This window comes from Myotis myotis, unplaced genomic scaffold, assembly GCF_014108235.1.
Source record: "Myotis myotis isolate mMyoMyo1 unplaced genomic scaffold, mMyoMyo1.p scaffold_m19_p_10, whole genome shotgun sequence".
In the NCBI taxonomy this organism is placed as follows: Eukaryota; Metazoa; Chordata; class Mammalia; order Chiroptera; family Vespertilionidae; genus Myotis; species Myotis myotis.
This window is the reverse complement of record NW_023416314.1, coordinates 26,047,356-26,064,036: the sequence shown is the minus strand read 5'-3', so window position 1 is coordinate 26,064,036 and position 16,681 is coordinate 26,047,356. Positions and strand designations below refer to the sequence as shown.

Sequence of the window (16,681 nt, the reverse complement as noted above, 5' to 3'; positions counted from 1 at the left end):
TCCATTTGTAACAATGAAAATACATCCTGCATATCAGATATTTACATGACAATTCATAACAGTAGCAAAATTACAGTTATGAAGTAGCAACGAAAATAACTTTATGGTTGGGGGTCACCACAACATGAGGAACTGTATCAAAGGGTCGCGGCATTAGGAAGGTTGAGAACCACTGCTCTAGGGTGAAATGGATGGATTTGGGAGTGCTATTTACAGGGACCTTCCTTGTGCAAACTTTCTAAAACACTTTTGTTGTTGTTGTTCAAAAAACTTACCTTACTATAAAGACAAAACACTTTTATTTATTTTTAAATATATTTTATTGATTCTTCACAGAGAGGAAGGGAGAGGGATAGAGAGAAACATCGATGAGAGAGAGAAACATCGACCAGCTGCCTCCTGCACACTCCCCACTGGGGATGTTGCCCGCAACCAAGGTACATGACCTTGACCGGAATCGAACCCAGGACCCTTCAGTCCAGAGGCCGAGGCTCTATTCACCGAGCCAAACCAGCTAGGGCAAAGACAAAACACTTTTAAAGAGAAGCATCTGTAAACGTGATAGGTGGGGGAGGACAGAGAGGGTGGCATTTGTTGAGACCCTCCTGCCAGTGATGGAGCAAAGCACTTGCAATGGTTAATCTAATTAACTTGAACCCACAGTACTCCAGTGGGGTAGGGACACGCTCCAGTTGCAGAAGGAACGGAGAAGTACAGGAATCTGGAGACCTGTTCAGCTAAGGGGGAAACAAAAGAACGCAAACCTACCAGTTGTGAGTTGATGCCTGAAGGAACTCCTATGTGAGACAGTGAAGCAGCCAGCACCCAAAATGCTTCCCAAGTGTGACCCGTCAGAAATTAGGACAGAATCCGGGGCAGCAGGGTAATCCACAGGGAAGGGAGAGCAAGTGGGACTTCGGTGCATTTCCAGCTGAAACTCAGCAATGCCTAGAACGGGGGTGGCACAGAGGCAGGTCAGCAGAGTGCCTTAGGCACCCAGTAGGACACTTTCAGAGCTCCCACGGCCGACTTTGCTGCCTGGAATCAACAGACTGGAAGTTGCCTGCCAACCTGAACAATGTGTTTCCCTCCCCTGCAGAGCATTCTCTCTCCCTTGGCGGCCCCCTGGGGAACGAAGGAGCCAGGAGTTGCAGGGAGCAGGCTTTCCCTCCTGGATGGGGGGAAATGGGGGGCGGAGGCAGAGCCTGGGCCAAGGTCCACAGTGGCCACGCCCCGCGGGAGCCTGGATGCTCAGCGCCTCCCCACGCGCGCTCTCCCGGTTCCTGTGCACCCTTGAGGCTCCTTACAGCAGCCTGCGCTCCAAGCTCAGCCGCGAAGAGGCCATGGCCAAGTCCAGGGGCCGGCTGTACCTCTGCATGTGCTTGGCTGCAGCGCTGGCCTCTTTCCTGGCAGGATTCATGGTGGGTAAGTGTGCAAACCCCAGCCCCCAGCCCCCAGCCCAGGGCAGCTGCGGCTCTGCAGGGAAAACGGGGTTGGACTGTGCTGGCCTCCTCCCGCCTGCTGAGCTCATCTCAGTCCGGGATGGTGAACTCGAGGAGTTTCAGCCCAACCGGAAGCCTAAGGGAACGCAGTGGGCCTTCCTAATAAAGTGACCGAAGTCCAGGTTTATTAGATGCTCCCAGGGTTCAGGGTACTGATAAGAGCTGTTTAGAGCGTCACTCTCCGCAGGGATGAACATGGAGGTTTCCGTTACTGGCATTATCAATGAGTCACCCAAAGCTAGTAATTAATGTGTGCAGCGCTGCAAAAAGTGCCCTTCCCCCATCATTGATTAAATAAAAATTTGTGGAATGCTTCCTGTGTGTCTGGCATGGTGCTAAGAATTAGCGCCGCCCCCCCCCCCCCGCCCCCGCCCCATCGCGCTCCTTGTCCGTCCCCCTCTCCCCCCCACCCCACCCCCGCCAGAACAAGAGGAAGGCCCAGGCCTTGATATCTAACGTGGAAAAATGAAAACAACTTCCCTGATATAAAAACTCTTTTTAACCAACTCAAAATTGCATTACACAGCGGAATTGGAAGGTTCCCTGCCTTTAATATGAATATTTCTGTAAAGCTCACCGAGATCTATTTCTTACTTAGGGAAGGGCTATATTTGGCTCTAGTTTTTATAAAAGTCTAAAGTAAGTGTGTGTGCGTGTGTGTGTGTGTGTGTGTGCGTGTGTGTGTGCGTGTGTGTGTGTGTGTGTGTGTGTGTGTGTGTGTGTGTGATGTATATGTGCCTATGTGTCTTCTCCCCTCAGGCTGGTTTATTAAGCCTCTCCAAGAAACAGCTACTACCCACCGCTATCATCAAAGTGTGCGGTGGAACCTGATATCTGAGATGAGAGCTGAGAATATTAGGTCATTTCTTCGGTAAGTTCGTTTTGCATATTTGATCTTAACAATGAAGTGTTTAAGATATTGCAGAGTGAAGAGTATACTGAAACTGGTTGTACTCCCATGGTAATCTTTGTGTAAAGTTAACAGGATATCATCGCCTTCATAAAGTGTCCCTAAACCACTATTAGGATGCAATCTATTTGACTGTGGCAGGAGTCTTTCTGTCCTGATTTCATCTTCACAAAAAGTTAGCTGATTGCTTTATTAAGAAATGTTTCAACTTCATGTAACTTTGGGCTGCAACTGAATGTTATTCTTTGTTCCTTGGTCCCTGGGTTTAATCAGCAATGTTATTTAAACATTATATTTTGTCAGGAAGACTTAACTGGTTGCAAACTCTGACTTAGAGGGAAGGAGGTTAAACTTTCAGAATCTCTCTGCCACAGATTAAACCTCTCTCCCATGTTGCAAGTATAAGTAATACAAATAGGACAAAGTGAAAGCAAAAAGATCAGTGCAAATCCTCCGGTTTGTAGCATGAAAAAGAGTAACATTTGAGGGAGCCATTTTGAACTCCTTGAAGGTAATCAGCATGACAGTTATTCCTATATTCAGACTCTTTCAAAGGATACTGTCATAAGAAATACCCCAGCTTTATTGAAGTATAATTTACATAAAGTAAACTGCTTCCATATATAGCCTGCAATTTGAGAGTATTGACAGATGTAGAATAGACTCAAAAAACCACCACCTCAGTCTCAATACAGAAAACGTACATCTTGCCCTTTGCAGTTTATTCCTCCCTTTACCCTTGGCCCTAGACCAGCCGTGGGCAAACTATGGCCCGCGGGCTGGATCCGGCCCATTTGAAATGAATAAAGCTAAAAAAAAAAAAAAAAGACCGTACCCTTTATGTAATGATGTTTACTTTGAATTTATATTAGTTCACACAAACACTCCATCCATGCTTTTGTTCCGGCCCTCCGGTCCAGTTTAAGAACCCATTGTGGCCCTCGAGTCAAAAAGCTTGCCCACCCCTGCATGATCATGGATCAATTTTACATCACTATGGATTCCTTTGCATTTCCTATAATTTTATATAGATGGAATCATACAATAAGTGCTCTTTTGTGTTTATCTTCGTTTACTCAATGTGATGATTTTAGAGTTTATCAAAGTTGTTGCATGCGTTAGTAGTTTATTGCTTTTTTACTGCTGAGTAGTATTACATTGAATGAATACTACAATGTGTAGATGATGGACATTGGGTTGTTTATAGTTTCTTTTTTATTGTGAATAAAGCTGCGATGAGCAAATATGTGCAAGATTTTTGTGTGCACATATGTTTTCATTACTTTTGGATTGCTGTTTTGGGATGATAAGCATATGTTCAACATAAGAAAATGCCAAACAGACTTCCAAAGGGGTTGTACCACTTTCCATTGCCAGGGATCATGTGTGAATGTGCCCGTGCTCCCCATCCTAGCCAGCAGTTGGTACTGTTAGTTGTCTTCTCCAATCTAATGGGTGTGTAGGGGCATCTCGTTGTGCTTTTAATTTGCATTGTCTGATGCTAAGCATCATCTCCAGTGCTTATTAGACACTTGTATATCTTCTTTTATAAAGTCTCTCATGTGGTCCATCTTTGTGAATGATCCACGTGCACTTGAGAAAAATGTATATTCTGCTGCATTGGTGTGAAATGTTCTATAAATGTCAATTAAATCCATCTCATCCAGTATGTCCTTTAGAGTCTGTTTGCTTGTTAAGTTTTTGTCTGGAAGATCTACCCAGTGAAGTCAGAGGGGTGTTAAAGTCCCCTACTATGACTGTATTGTTGTCTTTCTCTCTGTTAAAGTCCTCTAGAAGTTGTTTTTTTTATATATATATTTAGGTGCTCCTATATTGGGTGCATATATGTTTACCGGGGTTATATCCTCTTGTTGGATCGATCCCTTTATTATTATGTAGTGACCTTTGTTGTCTCTTTTGATGGCCTTCATTTTAAAGTCTGTTTTGTCAGATATCTCGCTGTGGTTTTCATTTGGATTTCTGTGATGACCTTGAACATCTTTTCTTATGTCTGTTGGCCATCTATATGTCCTCTTTGGAGAAGTGTCTATTCAGGTCCTTTGCCCATTTTTAAATTGGATTATTTGTCTTCCTGGTGTTGAGTTGTATAAGTTCTTTATAAATTTTGGATATTAACCCCTTATCTGATGTATCGTTGGTAAATATGTTCTCTCAGTGGGTTGTCTTTTCACGTTGTTGATGGTTCAAAAGCTTTTTATTTTTATGTGGTCCCATTTGCTTATTTTCTTTTCCTTTGTTTCCCTTGCCAGAGGAGATATGTCAGAAAAAAATATTGCTACAAGAAATGTCTAAGACTTTACTACCTATGTTTTCTTCTAGGATTTTTATGTTTTCATGACTACATTTAAGTCGAATCCATTTTGAGTTTTTTCTTGTGTATGGTGCAAGTTGGTGATCTAGTTTGTGTCCATCAGTAAATGAATGGATAAGAAAGCTGTGGTACAATTTGAACTATGGCTTCAGTGTTTTCTAGCCTTCAAGATTCCTGTTGAGATTTGGGGGACATTTGATCCCAGTTTCTTTGTATCTGATATCTCTTAAAGGAAGATTTTAGTATCTTTTCTTTTTTTCTTCCTTTCTTTTTTTTTTTTTTTTTTTTTTTTTTTTTTTTTTTTTTTTTTTTTAGAGAGTAAGTGTAGGGAGGATTGGAGAGGGAGGAGAGAGAAAGAGCGAACGACTGAAACATCATTGATGTGATAGAGACACATCAATTGGTTGCCTCCCATACGTGCCCCCAACCAAGGCTGGGGATCGAAACTGCACCCCAGGTATGTGCCCTTGACCAGGAATCAAACCCACAACCCTTAAATCTAAAGGCCAATAATCTAACCACACTGGCCAGGGCTTCCTCATTTTCAAAATGGGAACAATAGAAGAGGGATTGGGAGAATTCAATGAGATAATCCATGTGCAAGTACCTGGCATATAGTTCCTGGCATTTGGTAAGTTTTCAATAAATGTTAATTTTCCTTTTTTGGTTGTCCTCTAGTTGACTAAAAAACCAACTTATGAAAGTATTATTGTTTTAATGGGGAAAGGGGTTTGGGGAATAGTTTTAAAATATTACTTACCTCAAGCAAAATATATCTCATTAAGAACTACATTTGTGAGGTCACGTGAATGTTCCCAATCATTTAAACTCAGAACCGAGAGAACATTGCCCAAACTCAATTAGACAAACCTCTATTGTATAATTCTTAGGTCACAGGCAGGAATTAAGCAGGAGGGACTTTCTCTTTAGTGAGATAAACAATTTCATACAAAATGATAAAGCAACACTATATATATAATGTTAAATAGACTTGCCCAACTGGCCCAAAATGTCCTCGCTTACTGATGAGCAGCAAGAAGGCATGCCGCTGGTATAGAGGCGTGATGTTTGTCTAGGGTGAGTTCTCATCTGAGCCTCTACTGATTGTATGTGTTTACCATGAAATGTGTTCTTTCCCAGGGGAGCATGATGTGAAACCTGTAGCTACACACAAACATTTAAAAACTGGGGTGGAGCAGCCACCTGGTGTGGCTCCAGCAGGAGGTCATGCTTCGATTTCCAGGCAGGGCACATGCCCAGGTTTCCACTTGATCCTCAGTAGGAGGCATGCAGGAGGCAGCTGATCAGTGATTCTCTCTCATCACTGATGTTTCTGTCTCTCTCACCTTCTCCCTTCCTCTCTCTGAAATCAATAGAAACACATTTTAAAAAGAAACAAACTGGAGTGGGGCAGAAAAATAAATTTTCCTCCTACCTTTCCTCCAAGGTCTTCTGGCTGGACTGATAAACTAACATAAGATGGGTTAACAGGAGAAAATAACCAAATTTATTGCATATGTATGCGCGGGGGTCCCATAAGAATATGGGGCCGGAGGACAGATCCCGCAGTTCAGACTGGTATTGCACCTGGAGCTAAAGGGAAGGGCATTTGTGGTATGGGACTTCAAAGGGCAGGAATGCAAATCACATGGGACTTCAAAGGGCACGACAGCAAGTCACCTGTATTTATTGGTAAATACGTATTTTAAACAACGGCACACAGAGAAGACTTTGATCAAATGGGCCTTGCTAGATTCCTTCCTGTCTATCAGATTTGGCTCATAGCAAACTATAGTTACCTGTGATGATATCTCCCTTTCTGATGCAGGTTCTCCATTTGAATTCCTTTCAGGCAGTAGAGGGAAAGGCCAAAGATTTTTTTCTGAGATGTTTATTTCTTGGAAATAACCAGCTTAAAATAATCAGTACCCCAAAAGGCTCATTTTGAGGTGGCCATCTCTGCTCCCCCTCACTGGCACATCGAGAAATGGGTAATGCTCGCTGGGTTTTTTTTTATTTATCTCTGATACAGAAATGGTAAGTCAATGCCTACAGTATGAGTCACGCATCTAGAATAGTTCTTAGGCACATCCTCTGAAAAGAGTAGTCGCTAACTCCCCCTTGTGTTCTCTTTTCATTTTAGTTCGTTTACAAAGCTCCCTCATCTGGCGGGAACAGAACAAAATTTGCTGCTTGCCAAGAAAATCCAAACCCAGTGGAAGAAATTTGGACTGGACTCTGCCAAGTTGGTTCATTATGATGTTCTCCTGTCTTACCCTAATGAGACAAATGCCAATTATATATCCATTGTGGATGAACATGGCATTGAGGTGATGTAGAATTGTTGGTACTTCTCATACTTTACAACTCCACCTTTTCACATGAATTGGAATTTAGGGTCAAGTAAAGATAAATTTGGTAATAGTGCATTGGGACTCAGGTTTTCTAGAAAAGTTAAGTTGCAAACTAATTATTCGGTGTTTACTATGTGCCAGGCACAGTGCTAGGTCCGGTGACCAGAATGAAGACTAGGGCATGGTTCTGTTGCTACATAAGGTCAGGCAGACATTAGAACACATTTCAAATCAACGTGGTAAGTGCTCTGAAGAGTTTGATTGGGTTCTTTATCTACAATGAAAAGGGTCATGTGGCCCAGTGTTGATGTCAGAACATCCAAACCTGTAGAGAATTATTATACGAGTTTGAGTCCAACTGATGTCATATGCCTGGTTGCAACCTTTTATGCATTTGAAATTAAGGAGGAAACATGGGAAGATCACATGGAGGTGTGAGAAAACAAAGTGGGGACTGAATTACAGGATAATTAACAAGATTATGTGCTCTCTTGGGGGTGGTTATTTCAAAGGCGTGTTAACCTAAATGCACAGAAACAATGGACAGTGCTTGCTTAATGCAAAGGTCAGCCTTTTACTAAAAAGTTATATGTCTATTTTTACAAAAGACAATTATGGAGAAATATGTAAATGAACATTGTACTTAAATGAGATAATAAACTTTTTTTAAAAATTTCTTTATTGGTTAAGGTATTACAAATGTGTGACAATAAACTTTTTAAAAGAAATCAACAAATGTTATATGTTTAGGGTGTGACTACCATCATGACCTGCCCAGTTAGGAATTTATGATCAGATCATCTTGTAAGGTTACTTTCCATAGAACCCCCTTTTTTGTTCATACCTCCTTGTAAGTCATAGAAGGCTTCCCAAAAGAGTTGATGTGTAAGACATGAAGATTCTTAGGGTTTTTTTAAAATACATTTTATTGATTTTTTTACAGAGAGGAAGGGAGAGGGATAGAGGGTTAGAAACATCAATCAGCTGCCTCTTGCACACCTGCTACTGGGTATGTACCCACAACCAAGGTACATGTCCTTGACCGGAATCAAACCTGGGACCCTTGAGTCTGCAAGCTGATGCTCTATCCACTGAGCCAAATCAGTTAGGGTTCTAAGGTTTAATTAATCATATAATAAAGCAAGATAAGAGAATTCTAAGCAGAAAAGAAAATATTGGCAAAACTAGAGATGTACTAATTTCATATTATTGGGGAATTTAAAGATTTTCTGTATTTCAAGAGTGTAAAATATAAAGTGAGCCATGAAAAGAAATAAAGCGAGCCACAGTAAGAGAGAAATCAGTATACAGTTGATTCTTGAACAACATGGGGTGCGGAGTGCCAACCTACAATCCATGAATAACTTTGGACTCCCTAAAACTTTACAAATAGCCTCCTGTTGACAGGAAGCCTACTGGCAACATAAGCAGTCAATTAATGCTTATTTTGTATGTTATATGTATTATATACTATACTAGAGGCCAGTGCATGAAAATTCGTGCACTCAGGGGGGGCCCCCTCAACCTGGCCTGCGCCCTCTCACAGTTGGGGACCCCTTGGAGGATGTCCACCTGCTCCCTGAGGGAGCGTGCCTAAGCTGGCACTCAGACATCCCCTGGCAGCCCAGGAGCCCTCCTCCTTAGTGCTGCAGAGGAGGCAGGAGAGGCTCCCATCACTGCTGCTGCGCTGGCCAGCCATCAGCCAGCTTCTGGCTGAGCTGCGCTCCCCCTGTGGAAGCGCAGTGACAACCAGGAGGCAGCTCCTGCATTGAGCGTCTGCCCTCTGGTGGTCAGTGTGCATCATAGCAACCAGTCATTCTCCTGTTAGGGTCAATTTGCACATTACCCTTTTATTATATAGGATTCTTACAATAAAGTAAGCTAGAAAAAAGTTATTAAAATCATAAGAGAAATTACCTTTACCGTATTGTACATATTTATTGAAAATTTTCTGCTTATAAGTGGTCCCTTGCAGTTCAAACTTGTGTTGTTCAAGGGTCAACGGTATGTTTTGGGAGCAGGTCATGGAAGGGCTTATACACTGTCCTAAGGAGCGAGGTACTCCACCTCAGTCAGTGAAACCATTGACAAGTCCTAGCAAAATGGAAAGGTGTGGTTAGAGAGGCACTTAGATAGTTTGGGCAGTCTGCAGGTTAGACCTAGACCAGGCAAGGAGTTAGGGTTAGAGTCTAAGACAACAGTGCAGGTAAAAGATGATGAAGTCCTGAATTAGGATGTTAGCAGGAATGAGGAAGAGGGATAGATTTGAGAAATAGTTAGGAAGCAGTATTGGCAGGACTTGACTAGTGATTGGAGGAAGGAGGGGAGGACAGGGTTCAGTTTGATTCCTGTGGGTAGCTAGTGATGCTGATAATAGCAGTAGGGAATGCAGAAGTAGACCTGTGATGAGAGAAGATAAATGCAAAGTTAAGGAAGTTGAGTTTGGACATCCATGCTGAAATGCCCATCAGGCCCTTAAATACATGTCTGGAAGGCCGGAAATTATAAGCATATCAGGTATGGGTAAAATTTTAAGTCCATGAAACCTCCCAGGAAGGGAGTATGAAATGAGGCTAGCACTGTACTGCAGACAAAACACAGGGAAATATTATTTAAATACAGATGAGAGACAAGCTGAAAGGAATAGGAGAATCTTGAGAGTGCCACCTTCGAAGCCTGTTTTTATACATCACGTGGGAACTTTTAGTTACCCCAAATTGCATGCATGTATAGAAGTTTCCATGATTTTGAAGACAATAACGATGATAAGGCTCTTTCTCCTTGTTGCCAGTGGAATTTATCTATTTGATTACAGAACCTAGTTTCAGGATGCTTAATCTTAAGTGTATACTTGGGGCAAGATGCATTATTCCTTAATAACAATCTAGAAAGTTTCTTTCTAATGTCATGTGTTTCATTGCTTGCTAGATTTTTAAAACATCGTACCTTGAGCAGCCACCAGATGGATATGAGAATGTTACAGATATTGTACCGCCATATAATGCTTTCTCAGCCCAAGGCACGCCAGAGGTAAAATAAAAGACATTTTCTTATTCAACTCTTTAAAACTTCTTTTGTTATACAAAACCTATGTGGAGGACTAAACCGAAGAGATTAGGAGGACCATGCATGCTGATCCTTGAGGTTCAGTGCTATTCACACACTGCCTAAAAAAAAAAGAACAACAGAAAAAGAAAGAAAATAAATAACACAATAATGAGACCCTGATGGACCAAATGCCACTTTTTTGAAATAAAGAAATGCTGAACATGCCTTTAATTCAGTAAGAGCAATAGATGTTTTTACAAGTTTTTTTCTTTGTTCATAGCCTGACATTGTTACAGAATTATAGATGTGATTTTATAGATCAGACTATAGACATTTTAAGATGAACTCCATAGTTGGAAATGAAACATAGCTGGGATTTTAAAATGGCTTTTGTTTAATCCTACTTCCCACGACTCAGTGTACGCTGGTAGTTTCTTCAAAGTAGGATACATGGTTTAAAATGTTTTACGCATTGTCACTTTCTAAACACTTTTGAGCATACTGAAATATTTTCTACTTCTATAGAATTAGCATGGACCTATCTATTGAGCCCAAGCAGGAAAGACAGCATTTGATGATGCAGTGCTGTGGAGCAAACTTATTCTTCGGTTTTCTCTTTAATTATAGCAGTGGTATGTATTGTTTTTCTTTTTTGTTTCTCCTGCAGGGAGATCTTGTATATGTAAACTACGCTCGTACTGAAGATTTTTTCAAACTAGAAAGAGAAATGGGCATCAACTGCACGGGAAAGATTGTTATTGCCAGATATGGGAAGATCTTCAGAGGAAATAAAGTACTGTGTTGTTTGTTTTCCTAGAGTCCTAGAGTGAAGAAGATAAGATATATTCTGTAGATGTAAATGAACATCTTATATTGTTTCCAAAATTGCTTTATAAATATATTTATGTACATATATATGGATATATATATAGCTATTTCCATGGTTGCACAGAAAACCCTGTTTTTATGTTATCTCATATATCTAGAAAGGGAAATTATTTTTAATAATTTTATTACCAAAGCAATATTTGCTTTTCCCCTCTCTTTTTAAAAAATGTGTTTATTGCTTTTAGAGAGGAAGAGAGAGAAATATCAATGCATCAACATTGATTGGCTGCCTCCTGCATGCCCCCTACTGGGACTTGAGCCTGCAGCTTGGGCATGTGCCCAGACTGGGAATTGAACTGGAGACCTCTTGGTGCCTGGGTCGATGCACAACTACTGAGCCCCACTGGCCATGCAGTATTTGCTCTTTTATTTAATTGAAGGGCATTTATATGATTTTTTAAAGAAAGCTTGCCCTGGTCAGTTTGGCTGAGTGTTTAGAGCATCGGCTGGCAGACTGAAGGGTCTCGGGTTCAATTCCTAGTCAAGGGCAGGTACCTCCCTTGAGGGTCTGTTCTCCATCCCTGGTTGAGGCGCATGAAGGAGGCAACCAATCTATGTGTCTCTGTCACATCAATGTTTCTCTCTCCCCACCCCCCTCCTTTCCACTCTGTCTGAAAATTAATGGAAAAAAATATCCTTGGGTGAGGATTAAGAAAAACAACAACAAAAAAGCCCAAAAAGCGCTCCTGCATTACCCAACTTCATTGCCCAGCCATAATTTTAACAGTTCTTTCCAGACCTAATTCTGTGAAATATGAATATAAATACATGTCTCTATAATGATTTTTACATATGTAACTTTTTTAACAAAGAGGGCATCAGACACTATACATTGTATAACTTTATTTTTTCCCTCAGCAATAACTTGTGGGTATTCTTCCACGGTAAGTGTATGGGACTCTACATCCATATAGCCTGGGTTCTGCTTTAGTCTGGACTTCTATTCCCTAAGCCTTTTACTGTGAGCAGGTTGCTTAACCTTTCTGTTCCAGTGTTTCCTCATGTCTGAAATGGAAACGCTAACAATAGTACCAGACTCCTAGAATCCTCGTTCGTATTAAATGACTTGGCGTAGGAAAGCACTTCAGATAGTGACTTATACTTAGTAATTTCTATGTAACTGTTTATCAAGCGAATTTCTCATTATTTTAGATGACTACATAATATTTCACAGAATTGATAGCAACTTATTTAACTATTTCTCTGTTGACAGATGCTTGGCGTCTTAAATTTGTTAGTATAACAAATAATTCCATTGTGACCATGTATTTGAACATGTGTATGAAGACATTTTTTTAGTATTGATTCCTAGAAGTTGAATGGCTGATTCATACGGTACATTGTTTAAAAAGTTTGATATGCACTATCAGATTACCCTTCAGAAAAGTTGTAACAGACTGTGCTCTCTCTAACATTATATATGAGTGCTTTCTGAACGTTTTAGTTGATCAAAACTGATGGTTATCTATCTTTTGCTACAACACTTCTGGTAAAGAATAATTTAGTATCTTATAGGGTATATTCTCTTATTCGTGGTCAGTTTGGATAATTAGGAAAACATTTACAGAAACACTGTGGCCAGTTTTTAAACAATTTGACTATTCTGCATATAATTTTAAATTAGTTTAGTTCCACGCATATTGGGAGTGGTTATTCTATGATGTGCCAGATTTGGGAGGGTAGATAGTTCTTAAAAACACCCTCTGTGCCAGTATTCTCTTATATATAGAATGGAAATGCTAATAACAACACTAACCTCTTAGAATGCTAACCCAGGGGAGAAAAGATATTTAAAAGATCTTAAAATACTTTCATCCATCCTAAAATAGAAATATGTACAAAATATAGAAGTATGAAGAGGGGAGGCATTAATTTTAACTTTTTCTTTCTTTCTTTCTTTCTTTATTTATTCATTTATTTTTAGAGAGGAAGAGGGAAAGATTGAAAGATTGAGATAGATGGGGGAGAGAGAGAGAGAGAGAGAGAGAGAGAGAGAGAGAGAGAGAGAGAGAGAGAGAGAGAGAGAAAGAGAGAGAGAGAGGAGAGAGATTAGTTGTCCCACTTATTTATGCATCTATTGGTTCTTTCTTGTTGTATGTGCCCTGACTGGGGATCAAAACCAAGTCCTTGGCATGTTGGGCCAATGCTTTAACCAACTGAGCTACCCAGCCAGGGCAGGAAACATTAATTTTTCAGTTTTAGGAACAGAAGGAATGTTTCCCAGAAGTGATAACTGATTTGGAGTTGTGTAGAATAAATGAGAGTTGCTAGGTCTACCGAGACATGATATTCAAGGCAAAGAGAACTAAATGAGTAACAGCATGATGAAAAGCAGTGTCTGAATTTGCTTGCATTATTAAGGTGATTTCCGCTTAGGTGAATAAGCCAGTCATTTGCCGTTTCTGCGTCATGGACTGTACGTTGCCCCTGCAGGTTAACAATGCCATGTCGGCAGGAGCCATAGGCATCATCTTGTACTCAGATCCAGCCGACTACTCTGCCCCTGAGGTACGGCCGTATCCCGAAGGATGGAACCTTCCTGGAACTGCAGCCCAGAGAGGGAACGTGTTAAACTTGAATGGCGCTGGTGACCCGCTCACTCCAGGCTACCCAGCTAAAGGTAAGGGGTAAGCCTATCATGGTCTACCCGTTGCTGCAAAAATAGTACTTGCCCTTAGAAGGCATAGAAGCAGGCATCTACAGAACAACATTCAAGCTGTGTGTAATAATAATTCGGATTGCTCTTGCTAGGAATTCAGACATTTCCCTTGTATTATTTTAGTTTTAAATGTTCATGAGGTGTGGACATGGAGAAAGGAAGGTCAGTTCAGTTCTCTCCCTACTTTTAGTAGAGAGGAGGTTCAGAAACACAGATCCTCAAATCCAAACTAGGATGTAGGGTTTCAGAATTGCCTAGTGATGTTTTGCTTCTCTAGATCATACATTTCTATTTTTAAAAATACCAATGAGACTTTTTTGTGGTATTTAATAGGTAAAGTGTCAAAAGTTTTGACATCTATGTAACCATCTCCACAATCAAATTAATGAATGTATTTATAACCCAAAAGTTTCCTCGCATCTCTTTTTTTATAAATATATTTTCATTGATTTCAGAGAGGAAGGGAGAGGGAGAGAGAGATAGAATCATTGATTGCTGCCTCCTGTACGTCCCACAGTGGGGAATCGAGCCCAAAACTTGGGCATGTGCCCTGACCTCCTGGTTCATAGTTCAACGCTTAACCACTGAGCAACACCGGCCAGACTCCTCTCATCTCTTTGTAATGGCTCATTCTCAACTCTTCCTGCCCTCTCCCTGCTAACCCCTACACAACCACTGATCTGATTCCTGTCAGCATACTTATTTTGAGGTCCATGTTGTTGATATGTGTCAATAATTCATTCCATTTTTGCTGAATAGTATTCCATTAAATAGATGTACTAGTTTGTTTATTCGTTTACTTGTTGATTAAAATTTGGATTGTTTGCAGTTTGGGGCTATCCTATATAAGAAAAGCCTAATATGCAAATTGTCCCCACGACTGGGAGTTCGGCCGCTTGCTATGATGTGTGCTGACCACCAGGGGGCGGTGAGGAACATGGCAGGCGTCTGCAACATGCTGCAACCTCTCACCAGCTACCTGGGGGTGGGGGTGACAGGGACAGAGGTGCGGTGAGAATGCGGGGTGTCCGCCAAGCTTGCTCCCACTCCCCCTGCTACCCTCCCCTGGGACACCAGGGCTTGTGCGCCAGGGAAGCCCTTGCGCACAGGTGCCAGGTGCCCACGAGGAGCCCACCCTGCACCCACGCGGCCTCTTCCGGTGAGCCGGGCCGCAGCCGCTGGGACCGCAGGGGGCGGGCGGGCTCCCCATGGGTTTGCACAGGAGCCCGTCTGCGAGGCCGGCTGGGAGAGAGCACGCTGCCTGCCCAGCTTCCATGCAGCACCACTGGGCAGCCCAGAGGCCCACGCTGCACCCTGGCCCATGACGTCCAGTCACGCTCACATCTCCACGTGGGGACTCGGGCACTGTGACTTAGGCGGAGGAGGGCGCACGGGCCCAGGTGCTGCCCGGGGCCCAGAGGTCAGCTGGGATCTGCCCTTCCATGCCAGATGCTCACACTTTGATAGCCAGCCAGGCCTAAGGACGGCACCCATGCATGAATTTCGTGCACCAGGCCTCTAGTAATACATAAAGCTGCTCTAAAGAGTTGTATACAGCCTCTTTGTATGCATGCTTTCATTTCTCTTGAGTAAATACATAGGAATGGAGTGGCTGGGTAATGTGATAGAGGTGTATTTAGCATTTAAAGAAACTTTTAAATTGTTTTCCAAAGTGGTTGCACCGTGTTATATTCCAGCAGCAGTGTATGAGTGCTCCAGTTGCCACTTCCGTACCAACACGTAGTATCATCAATCTTTTAACATTATATTCTAACTAGAGGCCCAATGCAAGAATAGGCCCTCCTTCCCCTGGCTGCCAGCACCGGTTTCCCTCCGGCACCCAGGACCTGGGCTGCTACGTTCCAGCTGCTACCAGGCATCCGGGACTTGGGTTGCTTCACTCCGGCCACTGCCACCACCCACCGTGGGCATGCTCCAAGCCACGCCACGCAGCTGCTCGGAGCATGTCGCCACCCCTGGTGTGTGTGTGTCCACTGGGACTGGGGGCAGCATGCAGTCCCCTCCCACCCATCTGCGTGCGCAGTTCCTCCTGAACATTCATGATGCAGCCTCCTCGAGCCAGTCATGACACCTGGCTAATTTGCATATTACCTGTTTATATATATCGATAGAAATGTGAGTTCTCCAAGTTGCATTTATTTTTCAGAGTTTTTGTGACTATTCCAGGTCAGTTCCATTTGACTTTTATAACCAGTTTACCAGTTTTCACAAAAATGCCTCCTGGGAGGTTGAAAGACATCGAATTAAATCTATAGATCAGTTTGAGGAGAATTGATATTTTTTTAAAATTTGAATCTTCAGATCCCTGGACATGGTACAGTTCTCCATTTATTTAGGTGTTCTTTCATTTCTGTCAGCATGTTTAAAGTTTCACTTTACTAGTACATCATATATATGTTTATTTGCACATTTACCCATAAGCATTTTATAGTTTTGTTATCTTTAAATTACATTTTAAATTTCAGTTTCCAGCTGTATTGCTGGTACATAGAAATACTATTGTATTTTTAGAAGAAATACATTGACCTTGTATCCTGCAAACATGTTAAACTCACTAATAGAGTTTTTGTAGATTCCATCAGAGTTTTGACATAGATAATCATGTCACTTGCAAATAAAAACATTTTGTTTCCAATCTGGATGTCTTTTATTTCCTTTTATTGCCTTACTAGAGGCCTGATACACAAAATTCGTGCAAGGGGCTCAGCCCTTGCAGCCCCAGCTTTGTCCAGGAGGTCGTCCAGAAGGTTGTTCAGCCGTCAGGCCATCTGGTCTAGTGAGCATATTACGCTTTTATTAGTATAGATTACACTGGCTAGTACCTCTAGTACTTAATTGAAAAATTTTATTACAACAGATACCCTTGCCTTGTTCCTGCCTTAAGAAGAAGCCTTTCTCTGTTAAGTGTGATACCATCCTGGATGTTTGTTTGTTTGTAATATATTTTTTTCATTGATTTCAGAGAGG

The 16,681-nt window shown here is 41.8% G+C and overlaps 1 protein-coding gene across 1 annotated transcript in view; it reads left to right on the top strand.

Annotated features, from left to right (window-relative positions):
• Positions 1 to 1,261: 1,261 nt before the first annotated feature.
• Positions 1,262 to 16,681, top strand: part of NAALAD2 (N-acetylated alpha-linked acidic dipeptidase 2) — a 40,118-nt gene continuing 24,698 nt past the window's right edge. The window contains exons 1-6 of the mRNA XM_036324718.1: positions 1,262 to 1,425; positions 2,262 to 2,373; positions 6,888 to 7,074; positions 10,027 to 10,128; positions 10,814 to 10,939; positions 13,468 to 13,654. Of these exons, the coding sequence (XP_036180611.1) occupies positions 1,344 to 1,425; positions 2,262 to 2,373; positions 6,888 to 7,074; positions 10,027 to 10,128; positions 10,814 to 10,939; positions 13,468 to 13,654 (796 nt within the window). The 5' untranslated portion in view covers positions 1,262 to 1,343. The remainder of the gene's footprint in view (positions 1,426 to 2,261; positions 2,374 to 6,887; positions 7,075 to 10,026; positions 10,129 to 10,813; positions 10,940 to 13,467; positions 13,655 to 16,681) is intronic.